Source organism: Platalea leucorodia, assembly GCF_965183815.1.
Source record: "Platalea leucorodia genome assembly, chromosome: 2".
NCBI lineage: Eukaryota > Metazoa > Chordata > Aves > Pelecaniformes > Threskiornithidae > Platalea > Platalea leucorodia.
Window position 1 is genome coordinate 22,789,971 of NC_138824.1, and position 18,081 is coordinate 22,808,051.

The 18,081-nt window shown below is 41.8% G+C and overlaps 1 protein-coding gene across 8 annotated transcripts in view; it reads right to left on the minus strand.

Annotated features, from left to right (window-relative positions):
* Positions 1–18,081, minus strand: part of LNX2 (ligand of numb-protein X 2) — a 61,083-nt gene that overhangs the window by 17,519 nt on the left and 25,483 nt on the right. For 3 of the 8 annotated variants that reach the window (XM_082305108.1, XM_082305111.1, XM_082305110.1), the window contains exons 2-5: positions 15,686–15,848; positions 13,230–13,280; positions 9,955–10,473; positions 927–1,165 (exon numbers count right to left, since the gene is read on the minus strand). In XM_082305108.1, coding sequence (XP_082161234.1) covers positions 927–1,165; positions 9,955–10,355 — 640 coding nt within the window. In that variant the 5' untranslated portion in view covers positions 10,356–10,473; positions 13,230–13,280; positions 15,686–15,848. The other 5 variants (XM_082305109.1, XM_082305114.1, XM_082305115.1 and 2 more) reach the window with 3 other exon arrangements.

The window sequence follows — 18,081 nt, forward strand, 5'->3', positions numbered from 1 at the left end:
CTAGCTCATTAGAAACAGCTCTCTAATGACTTAGTAGCATCCGTGCTTCCTGAAATGGAGTCATTTGGATTGGAAAAGGGTATTCTGAACCCTTTGGATCCTGTCCTTTATAATAAATTTCATACATTTCATTTCCAATTGGGTCACTTGTGTATTCACATTTGGTGTTGATGATAAAAATGTGTTTTAGGGGTTACCCCACAGGGCATGACTTGGTCATGCCTCTTCATCAGCTGGTCTCACAACTGCACTAGGAGCTGCTATTGAGTTACCGGGTCAAGAGAAGGAGCCCATTTCTGAAGCAAACATGAAGACAACTAAAGAGGAAAAAGGGGGATGCTAAAGGACGGCAAATACAGAGGAGAAGGAAGGGGACGGGACCACCTTCCTCTGCGGTAAGGCTCAGCGCTTCCTCTCTAAAATCCCAGATGCTAGAGATGTTACTGCTCGTTCGGTGCAGATGGATGCAGGAGTTACTCAGCTGCCTTTTCGCTCGAGCAGGACAGCACTCCGTGTGTGGGAACGCTGCTGATCCGGGCAGGGGGAAAGGGGGAAGAGGGGAAAAGAAGTGTCATCTTAGAAAACAACTTTTGTAATGTTACAGAAAATACACTCCTTCTGACTCGCTGCAAGGCCAGTGTTACTAGTAGATTAACGTGAACTACTGCACCATGATACGATAAAAGACGATACAGCACCATGGCATCTGGCACACACTCTGAGATATTTCTTTCCTTCCTAACTGTGACCTTATCCCAGCTGCATACTTGCACATAACCGAAACCCACTAATATTTATCCAGGAATTGCAAAAGAAAAGAGCAGAAGATGAAGATGTGCATTCACAGTTGGTAAGAGACAAGCACTGACACCACAAATGTTTCCACATCTGATAAAAGAGACTTGAGAAGATAAGTGGTGACATACTGTCTGCTACCGTGTTCTCCTCAAAAGGCGGATTGTCAATGCCAGGCTCGTCTGTCCATGCGGGAAGGGCGGGCGAGGTGAAGCTCTGCTCGGCTGGCACTACTCCCTGATCTGCATCTGGAGATAAACTGCTAGGCTGCTCGGTCCCACCGGGTCCACTCTCGCCTTCTGCTTCTGCTTGCAGCTTGCTCGTTTTCCTTCTCTCCAGAGCAGCCCTTCGATGAGAAGCCCCAGGACACCTGTGAAGACAACGTTTATACCATGCTTCAAGCCTGCAGCAATGTCTGTAGCACAAAACGCCCGTGTGCTCCATCAAATGAAATCAGTCTTCTTCAAAGCCGCAGCTTTAAACTAGTCATAAAAAAATATTAAACACATTGGACTTTAAGGCCAAAATATGTTTTAGTGGACAGAACTCCAAAACAATACTGCCTTCTTCACAAAACTTCTACTACATAGTTTTTTGGCCATGAACTAAATGTGCTGTAACACCTTCTGAATGTGTACACTGTTATGTACGTTGTAGTTTCTGGAAGATAACCTTGCTGAAAAGAATAAACAGGACTGGCATACAATTCCACAGAAGAGAAGCCCTGTGCAAAGACACATTTGGAGACCCGCTGAAGCAATCTCCTTTCACCTTAGTAAGCCAAGAGAAGGAAGCATCATATTTTCCTGGGGTCATTCAGAGGAGGAAAGAGATGAAAATTTTACCTGTATTGCAATCTAAGTGATAAAATACTGAAAAAAAATTATGCTTGTCTAGGAGTTTGTATGAAAAGTTTAGCAAAAGTAACAGCTCTGCTCATCATCTCCTCTTGAATCAGTAGAAGGTGTTTCATCCTCCTCCTGTCTCCCCTTTTTTCTTCCTGACTTCACACAGGAGGTGCAATTTTTTGCTTTCCCTCATGTAACGATGCTCCATCAGCATTTGGCGCTTTTCGCTATAAACTCATTTTTGTGAGTTGCCATTATTCTTAATGCAATATTTTTTTTTGCTTGTGTTTAAAATCCTACAATAGTTTATTGCAAAGAAGGGCTGCAATGTTGCAAATTCACAGAGAGCCTTCATTTTTCGAATGGTCTTACATTTACGTGTAGATAATTGGATGTGGACATCAATCTTACATCTGCCTGTGTGACAGCTTTGCCAGTGTCTGATATGTCACTTCTTATAGTATTTTATGTCCTTCCTAAAGTTCCTGCTTCTGGAGCTGCTGACCACCTAAAGATGCTTGTACTGTAGCAGTGTCAGAAAAAAAGGAACCGTGTTCTTGAAAGGACTCCTTGTTTGGGAATCTGACAGATTGTTATAACAAAAGAAGAAATGATTTATTTTTGCAACAGGAGAAGAAATGTGTTAACAGAGTAAAAGACAGCCGAAGTCTAACAATGTCCTAACTTGTTAAACCAGAATGTTTTGAGAATCACAATTCTGTTCTGACATTCTGTGAAGGGGACTTGATAATTAAATGGTTAGACTGTTTCAGCATGAGGGATTTTGAAGAAATGTTAATAAAGTTATTCAGCTCCCAAGAATGTTGATAAAGACACCTGTATAGCTTTTGTGACCCCCAGCAGCGTTATACATAGATAAAGTCAGTTATCCCTCTCTCTCACAATCATTAAATACATATATTAAAGTCATGATATACATGTTTAGAAGAATAGCATAAGGTAACCCAAATGTGCTGTGAAATATGCATAAATACATAAATTAGAGACAGCTCACATTATGAAATGACACATTTAAGAAATCACTTCTTGGGGCCTTCCCCAGGGCAATTGCTGGTCATCTTGTTCTTCAAAGTTAAGAAAGTGCAAGCACGAAAGATGAAAATGACTTGAAAGGTTTTGCTTTGTGAAAAACTCTGATTTTAATGATGGAACACAACCCTACTTCTTAGTTGTCCCCAGGTAATATTTACTACATAAAATCATTGGCATAGTGGGACTGATAAGCTACGAAATCTGGCCAGTCTCAATTTATTCTGGTGGCCAGAGACACATGGTTACAGGTGAAACTCAGCAGGAAGTTTTTATCATCGACGGTTTCACAATGCAAACCTTAAAACAAGAATCCCAAAAGGCCAAGAAAAGGAGACATGCAATCCCTTCCCTCAAAATTTCTAAAATACTTTAACCTGATGGGTTAGCTTCACACTCCCCCAAATCTTAGCACTGGCAAGAGGGGAAAAAAGGACCAATCTCCAACATCACTCACTTCTGCAGCAACACGGCAAGGGGTAAATGCTCTTGAGAGGAAACCTCTTCTCTCCTGGGAGCTCTGACAGATGTGCTCTCCCACACTGATCCACAAGGGTTTAGGACAAAGCCACCCCAAGCTGCACGTCCTTGCTGTCCCTGAACTGCTCTGCTATAGGAGTGGCAATTTTTCAGCAAAGAGGTGAATGAATAGCTCAAAACTGACACTGTCAGAGGACCGCGCTTCAGTCCCGCTGAGCTTGGACGGCAGAGTCCGGCCTTACTGGACTACTTCTGTGAACCAGATACTTCCTTAAGTATCTTCTACCAAATCACTGTGCTCTTGACTCTTATTCAGCCAGCTCACAAGGCCTGTGGATCCCAAAGGATCTGGTGTAGACTGCAAAGCACACCTTAGCAATTTTTTTTTTTAAACTGTATCAAACCAGGACAGAACAAAAATCACCCCTGGAAGTGTCCTATTTCTGTCAAAGCCTTCCAAACCACAGCCAGATCCTCCTTCACAGAGCACATTCCCCCATCGTTACCTGGCAGCTGATGAAAGTCGTCACACGAAATATAAATAGATTTGAGGTTTATTTTTGCCAATGATATTTAATTATCATTTCAAAGGCTAATATCAAGAAATGTGAACAGCCTCCTGAGCACACCTACTCAGCTCAGTGGAATCCCTTTTGTGCAGCACTCTACAAGGCAAAAAAAAGAAGATTCTTCCCCAAATTAACCAGTAATTGTAACAGACTATGACTTCCAGCCTGGTATAGTGCAACTGCATTGCCAGGAAAGTAGTTGTCTAGTGGAGACGTTAATTCATGGGATGCCAGTTCCTAGGTCTTTAAACATGATATGCTACCTACTAAGCAGCAAAGCCCAGTATTGGTATGCAAGCACATCCATAAGGAGATTTTTCATTTCCACTTGCAACATAAAAAGATTTTTATTGGCAGTAGGAATGTATTATTCACAAACAGCAAAACCATACAGCAGTTGTAACAGTTAACAAGCACCAATAAATCTCTAAAGGTGCACATCTTCACTAATACTGTTTTTGCCAAATAACTGGGATAAAGAGCATTTTGGTCTAAATATCGTAACAAGTTATGTACACAGATGGGCATCTCGGGATCAAAATGAGCATTGAAGATTGTTTTTATGGGTACAGAAATCCATTCTCATACAACAAATTACATAAATAAGGGCTCAAATGAGACTGAAATGTGTCTTACAGGAACGGCATTTCATATCTACCTACAAAGCCAGAATATCTTGGCTAGGAGCGAAAAGAAAGGCAGGAATGTTTTATAGAATTTCCAGAAACTATTTTAATTTCTTTCATGAATCAAGATGCTGAAGAGTAGAGATACTGAAATAACCAGCTAAAGCAACTGAGTGATGTTATTTATCGGGAAGCTCGAAAGGCCGTTGTTCTTGGGATGTAAAATGAGCTTCTGCTTATATTCATTGACTCCCTCCTCCATTCAGCACCCAGCTTTTGCTCAATTCTGCATGGTGACAAAGCATAGCTTTTACCTTCAACTTCTCTTAATCCGTATCAGATAGAGAAGAAAAGTTTCCTTTTTGTTTTTGTTTTTTGGGTTTTTTTTTTTTGTAGCCAAGTCTGCTGGGTTTCTCATTTAAAAGCTGACTTTTTGGAACACTAGCAGCAATGCCTCTCTGCAGATAAAAAGAGCTTTCATACAAAATTAAGATGTAGTTTACAGTGTATTCCGTGGAATAACAGTAGGGGCTCGAAAAACACATTTGCTCACTGACTACTAAAAAGAAAGATTTCATTGTAACTTATGTCATCAGCTTCTGCCCAGTCTAGAGGTTCGATAAAAGCAAACACACCAAATAACCTCAAACCAGTTGCACTAAATAGTTTTCCAAGCAGGAGCTGTATTTAAGCAAAGACTGCAGAGAAGCAACCCAAATGCCTTTGCTGTTGCTCATAAAACTTTTCCAGCAAAGTGACCTTAAGCAGTAATTCTGGCAAGATTTACAGCTGCAATTCAGAGTAAAACATGGTGCTGCTCTGGAAAGTTAAGTGTTTGGATCTTGGTTTTGTTTTTGCCAGCTAAAAAAGAAGGAAAAAAAAACAAAAAAAAAAAAAACAAAAAAATGGAGGCACTAGGAGTTATCTAGGTTTTGGAATCAGAGAAGAGTCAGGAAAAAGAGAGTGGTTTTATTGCAGTTTTCTCTCTCATACCCAATGATTTGAGAAGCCTACAAAGAGCCAGGTGGCTTCAGAGCAGAGAACAACCACAGAAGGATCCTGCACCTTTCCAGCAACAGAAAGAGTCCGTAGGGCCTGAAGAAACTCTGAATCTGTTGCCTATCCGCTTACTCAGGTGTAAGAAAAGACCTGCCAAGAGGGGATTAAATGCCACAGATCCTCTTCACTTCTCCTGGTGCTACGAAGAGCAGGGTAGGGACAGTGCTTGCAGTTAACCAGGACTCAGCACCACTATCATAAACACCAAAATAACTGGGATTGCCAAGATTTTGAATGATAAAGTTCTGTATCTATATAACTAATTTTCCCATGGATCTTGTTAATCTAAAGCCGTATATTAAGCGTGCTGACTGACACACAGTGAATAGCTCAATAATTTCTTCAATTCCAGAAAACACCATCCTATATAAAGTTCAAACTTAACTTGACATAAAATTGGCTTGAATGTTGGCCCCGACATTAAAACATTTGGAAAAATGTCTCCATCCAAAATGGTAACTTAAACCACCATAGGAGAATATAGGAGGGGAAAACTGAAGCCCAACTCTAAAGCAATACAGAAACACAATACCTAACCCTCTCATTAAAAGTTGTATGAATTTCAGAGTATGTTTTTGTACAATGGAGTTTCTTCAGGTCTGAATAATCCATAAGAATTAACTGAATTAAAATCATACAGAGAAAAGTGCAATAATTTTTTTGTCAGATTTCCTTCTGATAATTTACCTTTGATATTTAGAAGTGGAATTGGCACCTACTTTACTAAACATTAACAAATTTTCTGTCCCAAGTGATTGTGAAAAACAGTACAACTCGGCATTACTCATATTTTTTTTTTTCCTTTAAATCAGATTATGGGTACTGTGTTTAACTTTGAAAACCACAATTCCTAAGTGAGTGTGATGAAACTGAAAGACTGATAAATCAAGAATATTTTCTTTATGCAACAAGGTACCATGGAGTGCAATTAGTGACCATGAAGTAATCAAGTTTGTATCTCGTGCCTCTCACCTCCTTGCTGGAGCAGCTTGCAGTAACCTTACACTCTGAGGTGCCTGCTGGATACGATGACATTTTCTTCCAGCTTTTATGCTCAAATGGAGCCGATTAAAACAACACTGGAAAATCTGAGTGTGGATGTTTTGAGACAGTGAAAACTAACCAACCATACTGCATTTCTCAGAAATACAAACTAGCTCATGTAAGGGCTTGTTGAGACTGGTTTATATTAATCTATGCTGAAAATTATAATAATACTGAATTTTATATTTCTTTCCTACATTTAATGATCAGTAGTAGAATTTTACTGGATTCACTAATCCATATAAAATCAAATTCAAACTACGCAGCTGCTGCCATCATTTATGTCAGCAATGATAATTTACAGGTGTTCAGATGTTTGCAAATAAACTTAATTGAAAACTGTAAATCACCATATACTCAAAATGCATATCGGCATCCCAAGACAACAGAAGGAATTGAAAATGAGCAGCCTTCTGCAACTGAAAGCTTTTTTCCAGCTGACAAACAGTAAAAGCTAGTGATTCAGCTCACTCGGATTTCATAATAACCTTGTGCATTAGGTAAATGAATATTTCATATATACCTAAAGAGAGCATATATAGTGTTCCACGTACAAATGAATTATGTGGCCCTGTAGTAAACAGCCCTAATAGCATTCAAAGAGATGTCATCCAGGGAAAATGGACTGAAGAGGTGAGGGATATGACAGTGGGAAACCAGAAGATGAACCAAATACATAGCAGGAGTCTTGCTAGCATTTTGCCTTTTATTAAAATCAAATCAGTTTAATATTAGGATTATAAATCGAACAAACAGGCTTCCTCACCACCCCCAAGTCATCATATAGATCAAAAATTACTTGCCTGGAGGAAATGAGCAAGAGCCTAAGCTAACATGGAAACTGTGTGGAGAAATAAAAAAAAGAAAAAAAGAAAAAAAAAAAAGAGAGAAAGGCTCCTCATTAGTCCCCGTACCCCCCTGAGATGGACACCGCATATGTGTACATTTATGCTGTGGGTACAACCACCAATAAAACCCAGGCAACTCCAGGCTCACCACAGTCCGTAGGGTTGCTGCATACCCTGTGTGCCCAAGGTCCTCTCAGGCTCCAAATCCCCAGAAGCCTTCAGGACATGGGAAAGAAGGAAGAGGGCACGCTGGAAAAATGCACGTGAACAAACCGTTTCCAAGGCAGGCGGTGGCTGCTCTCTTCCCTTTCTCTGCGGAGCGCTTGCCTGCACGCACACCCACACCACACCTGACTCCAAGCAATCTCCTCCACAATGTCACCCTTCACCCGAAAATGGTCTCCAAGAGTCTCCAAATGGACAAAGACCGAGACTTGGAAAGAAGTTCATGGGGTAGATCCGTGCACCTCTCAAATAAACCTTTCCATCCAGGTGGCCACCAGTGCCACTGGACCGGACTGAGGGCGAGCGGAGGAGGCACACAGCTAATACTGCCCTCATTTTGGGGAGGGTGACAGGAAAGGAAACCTCTCCCCATCCCACCACAGCCACCGCTGTCCCTCCCTCTGGGCCTGGGGTTTTCAATAAGACCACCAAACCATGAAACACCTTCACGAAATGGGCAACTGATGAAGTTTATGCAGCCTGGTTTAAAAAATAAAGGAAAAAGAAAAGGAAAAAAAAAAAAAAAAAAAGAGTATCAAATTGAAAGAAAGCAAAGCAGGTAAGAACAAAGCCCATGATGAAGCCATTGAAATGAAAAGATCTCATCTCAGCCAGTGACTGAGGAGACCACAAGAGTTAGGACTTGTACCATCCATTTTTGCGAAGAGTCACCAGACAATATGCTTGTTTTTACCAACGCTGCTGACAAAAACGCTTACATATTGAATTGTATTTCCCTAGTGCCTTTTGTCTACGTACAATGGATAGCCTCAATGCTTATTCTTCTGGGTTTGATGCTTTTTTGCAGGGACAGTTACATACTTCTCTGAAACCTTTCTCTGCAACACGAACATTGCTTGTCAAACAGCACTGAGTTGTACACGGAATATTTTCTGGTAGCAGACGTGATTCACCTGAACCTGATCCTTTGAAGTCAGATGCATTTCCTCTGAATACATAATTTCCTTCTCTACATAACTCTTCACTATACTCCTCTTATAATTTCATAAATCTCTAAACAGTTTAAAGTTAGTTGGTATAGATATAATATTTATATAAATAAATATATATATATATAAAATATAATAGGCATAATATTTTTTTAGCCCTGACTCATTAATTCCAACATATTTTAGCTTTAACATAAATGGTATGTCCAAGTTTTTGTTTGTGACTCATGTAATGAAATAGCTAATGATTAAAAAAATTCTATCTGTTTATTTACTGAAAATATTCTCCAACGTATAGAGGAAACAAAAGAAGCCAAACGTACCCCTCAAAACAAGTTTAACATTTTTCCATTAGAAAAATGGCATTGCCTTACAGAGAAGAATGAAACGTGTTCAGGTAGCAGGGTACTGCACACACGGTACAGAGGCAATGCCTTTGCTGGAAGAACAAAGTGCACTAGTCTGCACAACATGAAGTATCATCGTCTGAATTTGATAGTCACAGAATCATAGAATACCAGGTTGGCAGGGACCGCAAGGATCATCTGGTCCAACCTTACAATAATCTTTTTTCCCCTCTTTCTATCATGGCCTCCTTTCAGTATTTAAATATTTAGGGTAGGATGGCATAAAGCAGAAGAACGATAAAATTATTAACAGTTCAAAATAAGGTCCTAAACATTTAGGTGCAGGTAACATTGCAATGTATCTCTGACACAAAACCACTCACAAAAGCTGCACCAAAACTTCCCACTGGTGTGAAGTGATGAGTTTCTACCTAATTAACAGGGTGTTGCAAGCATTCTATAAGCAATCAAAACAAACAAACAATTTTTTTTTTTTTTAAACAGAGAAACATAGGTCTTGCAGGAGTCTCGAGAGATACCCTGTCCATCTGCCTACCTCAAAGCAAAATCAATTCTGCCATAACTGTTCCTGATAAAGGCTGGTTTATATTCATAAACACTTCTGAAAGTGGGGAATACACAACCACCACTCAAGCAATCTATGCCAGTGCCGGACCATTATAAAGCTTTTTTCCCTAAAATCTGAACTAAATCTCCTTTGTTCCTATTGCACTATTTCCTTCCTCTTCGCAGGCAGAGTTTGCACATCCCTCGTTTTTCCCCTCCCTCAGCCTTTTTTCCCCTACCATAAACAAATGCCATTTTCTTTAACAACTTCTGCTAAATCATGTTTTTGAGACCTCTAATGAATCATGTCGTTCTCCCCATGACTCTCTCCAAGTGTTCTTCACCATTTCTGGTCCGATGTCCAAAGCGGGATCCAGGGCTCTAGTTGTGCGCAGTTACAGACTGACCATTCCCTACGGTTTTCTGCTGTGAATTTAAAACCCACCACCAACCCTCTCCCCTCTCCTGCCCCTAAATTCCACTGCTACACAAACTGGCCTACCAAGCACGTAAGGAACATGCAATGCAAGCATCTGCGCCGCTCACCTGTTTTTGAGATGTGCCGCCAGGTCACATCGCTGCATGACTTCCTGACACGCGGAAGAGAAGGGGCACAAAACAAATAGCTTGTCTAACAGTTTATGAACAAGAATGCTGGATTTTTTGCAAAGCTTAAAATGGAGTCTTTTTCGATCCAGCGGGCAGAAATCCTTCTCCTGCAGAAAGTTCCTTAGGCACTTGTAGCAGAAAGTGTGTCCACAGGGAGTGTCCAATGGCTGCAACAAGGGCTGAAGGCAAATGTGGCAGACCAAGTCGTCATCCACTTCATTCTGGTAGTTGTAGAGGTGGTTCTCCCTTGTCCAGTGCTGCTGGCCACACTCGAAGCACAGAGGGTTCAAGGAGGCATTCTGCTCCACCGACGCCATGTCGTCCCCTGTAGTCCCCATTGTACAGCTAAGAAGGCTGATGGATCCGCCTCCTCAAAGGATGGGGTTGCTCATGGAAAGCTCAGAGGGAAGCAACTTCTGCCAGCATGACTTACGCTCTTCAGTCAAGTGTCATTTTCTGCAACAAATAAAGAAATAAAAATTATTCATCTTGCATGAATTATGAAAGTTCTTGTCAGTACTTTTGACAATTTCTGCGTTTACCAAAACACCACAGCTAGACAGATTAAGAGAATATTCCTGTTTTCTGTAAATTTGTCATAGAAGACAGCAGCAAAAAAATCTGTAAGTACAATTCCTTTTACAACAGAAATGTTTTACGGCTTCATAACAGCTGCTGCACTGCACAGTTTTCACCTGCAAGATGACCAGTTTGTGACAGCAAGGACACCGCATTATGCAATGTCACACCAGAGGCGTGCAATTAGCATCTAGCACAAAAATACCCTATTGTGGAATAATGGTTACGTGACCAAGTAATTAAATGTGTTCTTTAATATGAGATTATGATTTTAATCTGGTCCTACTCTGTTTTTTGGATTTTGACTATTAATGTAGAATACGACACATTACAGGTCTAAATACGTTGCATTAAAAATAACAGCAACAAACCGCTTACCCTGTTCTTTCCATTAATAATATTGCATATATGTCACCACTTACCTTCAGGTTTTCTCTGTGGGTTGCTACACAGTAAGAGGGACTGATCCTATCCAATATGCCACATTTGATTTAGTACAGAGGCCAGTAATAAAAATATGGAATAAACTAATCATATGAAGCTATTGGTTCCAAACAACTAACCTGTTTTGCTTTTTATCTAACAAAATTACAGCGTACTCAATGTGACGATAATCATGTCAGTCAAAGGCCCGTAGGTCTGTCACTGTGGGATTTATTTTCTAAACTTTATGAGTTATTAAACTTTGCCCCTCTTAAAATAGCTATCTGGTCAGGAAACAGTGCAGCTGTCAGTCTGCAATTTCAAACACTAAATCCTTACCCACTCCCAGCCTTATTTACCCTTCTCTCCCCTACAAAATCACATTGCTTGACACTCATAACAGGATGACTTAGAAAATAAAACAAATTTTCTCACATTCTTAAGAGACCTCCCAATTCATTAGTTTTGGTAAATGTTCTCATCAGCGGGGGAAAAAAACCCCAAACAATCAAATCTGAGCAACGCTTACTTTGTGCCTAAATTCTTCATTGCAATTCAGCAAGCAACACTCATGACAGACACTCACTGTATTCTAGCAGAGTAGTAGCAAGCATACGGAGAAATGAAAACTGCTAGCCTAGGTACCAGCCCATCATTTTTATTTTTAGCTGCTGAAATGTAGTCATAAATATATTCTGAAATTCATGTGGAACACATGCATTTCACCATGTCTTACTTTTTAAGAGAATCCCTGGTTTGGTTTTTGCCCCTTAACCTCGCACAGCCAAGCACAAGACTTAGAGCACATTTTACAAGGATTATTATATCCTTTGACGCAAAAAGGATTAAATAGTAATTTGTAATCCAGGCTTCTATTCTGCCGTGGAAATTGATGCTCATCATTGCCCTGCCTCGTCGCAGATAATGTGCACCTTCTGGAAAGGATTTCACGAGGGAAGAGCATAGCAGTTCTTTGTCACTGGAGTCTAAGGATGCAAAATGAGACCCCAAAAGAGATTACTCAAAACCCAGTCTTAAACGTATTATGTAAGAGTTCAAGGACTGGAGAGCAGATAAGGAGAGCCGTGCACGGGGCCCTCGTGCTCAAACCACAGCTCTCTCGCTCTGCATTCATGCTACTGGATTAAGGCAGAAGAGATGAGACCCATCTAATGGCTGTCTTTTATGTAACGCAAAATAAACCAGATAAATGTTCTGGAAAAACACTGCATTGATTTGCGACTTTACCAAATTATTTTACCACTTAGGGCGCTAGAAGAGGAACACGCAGCGTGTGGGGGTACCGGCAGCACCAACAGGCAGGGCAGAGGAAAGGGACATGCAGAACAGGCAGAGAAAGCAATTTTAAGAGTGTGTTGCCCAAATGCTAGACCCACTCCTGCTATTGACTATAATCAGGACTCTTCCTCCTCCTCCAAGTAACCCAGGTCCCAACAAAGAAGCAAGTCCTACATCAGCAAGGCTACAGAAACACCCGGGGACCATTCCGTGTACTGCGGTTACGGAGCTCCAGTTCTGGACCACTGGCAGCAAGCATCCTGAATTCGCCTTCTTGAAGGCTTCTAGAATTGCTGTTCTTTGGAGTCTATGTAACTCACGTGGCAGTCTGCTACAGAGCACCAGGCAGCATCATACAGTAAATATACCCGTGAGATACTTTGACCATATACTTGCTGTGGTCAAAGATACCTGCACCCCTCTTCTGGGAGGTTGTTATTAAATCCTTTTGTGTGTTAAAAACTTTTTTAAAATAGCTTACTATAAATTTTGAACAAAAAACAAAAAAAGAAAAGTAAGAAAAGTTATTGAGAAATAAGACTTTCACTGTCATGTTTTACATTATCACGACAAGCCTTCTTTCTTAGGAAAGGTATATCCAGAGACAAGCTCTGTTTACTGAAATCACAAGAGTTTGTCCTCAGTGCAACACAGGCAGTCACTCTCTATTGCCCACCACTGAAGGAGGTAAGCAGACAAACCTGTTCCTACAACTGCCCCATTTCTGTGTCTCAATGCTGCTGGTGCAGGGACAGGGACCCTTGGCTGTGCTTTGCTGCAGAGATGCCACTTCAGGCCCGGGGCAGGCTGTTTCTGCAGACTGCTGACGTTACCTCTAGCCACTTTGCAGGGCCACCAGTGTCCTGTTAGCTTAAACCATCAATAAATACCATATAAACTAACGCCACCACCTTTTCCACAGCTGGCGTGACCACCCTTCCACCACCTCTCTGCCAGCAGAGCTGTGGGAGAAATAAATAGTGGATTACAACACAGAGATTTAAAAAACAAACACACACACACACACACACGGCCACCACCAAAAAAAAACCAAACCAAAACCAAACCCCCAAAAAACCCCATTGAGATTTCTTCACTTTCGCACTGCTGTCTGCTTCCTTCACTGCTGTGCTGCATTTGAGGCATGCCTGTACCATGACCAAGGAATCAGTCACCAGGATTTGTATTGATTACATACCACAGCTGCCTAATTATCAATTCCAAGAGTTTTTATAGGCTATTCCCAGTGCAAAATATTGACTGATTTACAAAGTCCACAAACACAATATTTGTGGTCTGAGCAAAAAGTGCGATGGCAGGCAGGGTCTAAATTTCACTGATGTAAAGCACTATATCCCTGAAATCCACAATACCGGAGCACTGCCATTTATAATACCCTACTTCAACCCTCTTTATGCATCCCTTATGTTATTTGCTGTATCTCTTATCACTGCAGATCACCAGCTCCACAGGACGATATCAGCTCAGGAAAGCTGCAAACAGGAAAAATAGTCAGAATTACAAAAAATATAAAGAGAGTAAAAGAGTGAGCCAGGCCTGTTATTCAAGTCATATAATTCCCTAGGAAATAATTCTCCTGGGACTTTGTTACAACAGCCGAACAGCGCAGGTGGTGCCCTGCTTTCAGTTTTAAATCACAATCCACTTGGGAACTGGGCAAGACTGGATATCCAACTGTGCAAATTGTTATTTTATTTTTTTTTTAAGTGGAGTGTGCATGAGAGCGATTTTAGACTGAAGATGACAGCCTTACCCTTAGGCCTCCTCTAGTTCTGACTTATTGATTCAACTAACATTCTTTGGAGAAGCTTGACACATTTTTACAAAAGCATAAGATGTCAGGCTCTATACCTACATCAGATTTCACGATGTTTATTCCTTCTGTCTGAATGGGCACTATAAAAACAAAAAAAACCAAACCACAAAGAAACCGGAATTGTAGCAATAACTTAGCCTTTTTACTATGGTTGTCTCTTTTTACATAAGTCACAAATAATTAACGCTAGTTTCATTTGAAGTGAATGGAAATATGTATTTTGCAATGAATGCTCTCAGAGATTTAAATAATCTATTTCTAAATTCTCTTATTAAAATCCTGGAGATTTAGAGCCCATTAGCTGACTGTTCAAAATTTTACAAAAAAATCTGACTATACCTCAGAAGCAAACAACTAAGGGAAATACCCAGTTTACCAACTAATCTCTCTCAAAATTATCTTTAATATACCACAATTCCCGATTTTGTTTACTACCCTTTGCAATTTCCTCAACCAAAAGCACAGGTCAAAAGAACACCCTTTGACGAATGACACTCCTGTTCCTTTGCTGGACTCCGGTGTCCCTGTATCCCCAAACAGCTGGGATGCAGATCTCTCAGTTCTGTGGCTAACAGCACTCCGCGCCAGAATGGACATCTTCGAACCACTGAATTAATGCCTCATTTATACTGTGTGGCTTAAACCAACTGCAGGTGAGAAAACGTCCACCTTTATTTGCTCTCGATTCAATGCCACCGGGTGCTGGCTGCTGCTTCTCATCCCAGAGGGCTCAAAATTTTGCTGCCCGCTGGCAGCACAGGAATGCCTCAGCATATCCCTTTCTTATCTGTCCGCAGTGGAGAAAGGGGGGGATATGGAAAGAAGTTATAACAGCTATGGTGAAGGTTTCATACGATCCTAAACTCAGGCAGTCCTTTCCTCGTCAGTCAGATTTGTACTCGCGAGGCAACACATAAGATATATTGATCAATAACTTTGAACAACAGTATGGTCATCACCCTGGATTTCAGGAAAGGTGGGCTTAATTTTAAGATGTCACAGGATTTCTGAAGTCTGTTCTCTATAGCCATGGCACCTGAATGCCCAAGCTAGCTAGGAAGGATCTCAGGGCACCCAAATTCCCCTGCCTTATTCAAATGCCAGGGCTGTGAACAGGATCTCTTAGCAGCCAGGAGTGGATCAACACAAGCCCCAGGAGAGGGAAAGTAGACAGTAGTTACATCCATCGCTTAAAACCACATCATGACCAATTAAAAATTAGTTCTTAGTTCGCAGTCCAGTATCCTTCACAGGAATTGCAGCATCAGGCTGATGATTCATAACTGTTTTCAAAGCAGACCCTAGCTCGAGTGGAAGAATAAAAGATAGCAGGAACTGTAATAAAAAACATGATGAGAATAAATAGCTGGCACACAGCACTAGAGGGGAAAAGTGTTATTCCACATCTTCCAATAAGCGTGACCTAGCTCACTAGATACAATCTCTGGTTTAATATTAAAGCCATACAGCAAACAAGTGAAGCAGAACTAGCAACTTGTATTGACTTTACAATATCCATGTTAATTATACCGATATCTGAGGGCTGCACTGTCTTCAAACACCAAACCCCAATTCAATTCTAGTCCAAGCTTATGAGACAGTAATCCTGTTAGGCTCTTCTTCTTTCGAAAACGCAAACAACTGAAAGTGTTGTCAAAAGATGGCATCTGGCAGCTCAAAGTCAGGAACAAACCTATGAGAGACGGGCAGAGCACAGCAATTAGACTGGGACAGATTTCTGCTAACGCTGCAGCCACACTGTCACCGCATGCCAATTATCCAATACATCTATTTTTTGTACCAATTATCCAATACATCTATGTTTTCTATCTATTTTTTTAAGTCATTCAGCAGAATGACTGGAATTTTTATATTCAAGCTAAATAAAACTGTGCCTGAACAGTGACTTAGTTCCACTGAACCAAAACCAGGCAAGGCTGGGCTTGCAGTAAAAGCATCTCTCCACTAATTATTTCTTTGCCTCTGTACTTGTGTTTTTGCTCCATCAAAGCACTGCTCACACAGCGAAGGTGTCAGCCCTGTACCAGATGTTGACATGGCATCATCGCTGCAAAGGCAGTGGGTCGCAGGTGATGCTTCTCCTTCCCCACCGCAGGGGTGAGGGTTTTTACATGCAATATCCTAAAAAAGATGTGCATGTGCGCTCCCCTTGCTGGGTATTTCTGGAGTACGGCATTTTTCCAGGCTGCGAAATGAAACCCTGCTTAAATCTGGCGAATAAGGAGTGTTTGGGAAAATTGAGAGGACCGTAAGTTGTGTTCGGTATTTGTGGAGTGCTGCGTTTCCGTGGCAACAGGGGGGCTATGGGCTTTAATTACCGCCGCGACGTTCAGGGCCCCCGCGGTACAGCCGTGTGCGTGACACCCTGCCAGGCGGGGGAACCAGCAGGAGGAATGCCTGCGCTGCCTGCTCTGCCCCGCGGCTGCCTGCGGAGGTTTCGGGGGTCCAAGCAACCATCGCACCGGGGAAGAAAAAGATGTAAAGAAAGGGGAAACTGAGGGGAAGCACAAGACCATCCGACCCTAGGAGAGAAGGTGAACGGTGCCTGCCTCCCAAAACCAGCACTTCAAACCCAGGGATGCTCAACACCGGGGGATGATGGGAGGAAAGAGAAGGATGTGGTGCCCAAAGATAAAACAAGTGGCCAGAAGGTTTTGCTCAAACACGCGAAGATCATCCTGCAGCCATTTTATACGGCACAAATGGAATGGCTTCTATTTTGGGACCAGGAGATTAAAATAGCTTTACTTTAGTTAAATCGGTCTCGAATGAGACAGGGAAGATGAGGACTGTGACCCTACAGAGGTCTCTGCAGTGAAATATCCATTCTTTATAGCAAATACAGAGCTACATCCAATAAATCATCTCAGAATAGAAGAAAAGGAGACAAGAGCATGAATCTTTAACGAAGTTACATCTACGCATCTACAGATTAAACTTTGCGTATTCCTACTGAACAAGAGGAGCGCTGAAAAAGGAAGAGGTAAAATGCACAAGCCAAGCTAGACGAGAGTCACCCAGGTTCGGATGGCTGGGCTGCTCTCCTGGCCTGCAGGAAGCCTGAACCCCCCGGAGGAGAAAGGACTTGCACCCGCTCCTGCGCAGGCACGGCAGCCACTGCTGCCCACCTCGCTCAAAGCCTCGCTCACAAGTATTTGCCCTTCGCTGCCATCCTGTTTCACAAGAGAGGTGGCGGCCGCCTTTACAATTTGCAAGAAGATCCTTTTTCTGGGGGTACATTCAATTTCCTGCTAAGTGGAAAGAGAAAAGCCTGTTTCTGGGGGCTAACCCTGCTTGGTGTCAGAAGCCACCCCACCGCAAGCACCCCCAAATGTGGGACAAGTGCCTGGGGGCTCACGACAGGCTCTCCCAACAACCGAGCAGGTTTGCAACTTTTAGGCCTGAGTGTATAAAAAAAAAATCTCCACGAAACCTCCTTCAAGCTCCTAAATCCCTTCTGGAATTTTGCAGCAGTGAAAAAAAGAAATAAAAAGAAGCAAAGCAAAATGAAAATGAAAATAACCCACACTCACCTGCCGGTAGAGCCAAAGACAAATTTCCTTCCTAGCACAAAGAGCATAAAGAAAGCAGTATCTCATTACTGCTGTTGTAACAGGTGGGCTTTTACATCCAGGGGGAGCAAAAAAAGTACTCCAACAGTCAAAAATCCATGACAAGGAGACAATTAACAAGGCTTTCTTCTCACTGATGGAGCAGAGGAGAAAGGCAAGAAAGAGTAAAACATTTGCTTATCCGCCATGGTTATTTTCTGCAGTGCAATCTGTCCACCAGCCCTTGCCATATGTGCCACCCTTTCTGTCTGGAGAGATGAAGGCAGCAGAAAGCTGTCCATCAAGATGCTAAACCTTCTGGAAAGCCCTCCCCTGCGCGCTTTGCCCTGAAAC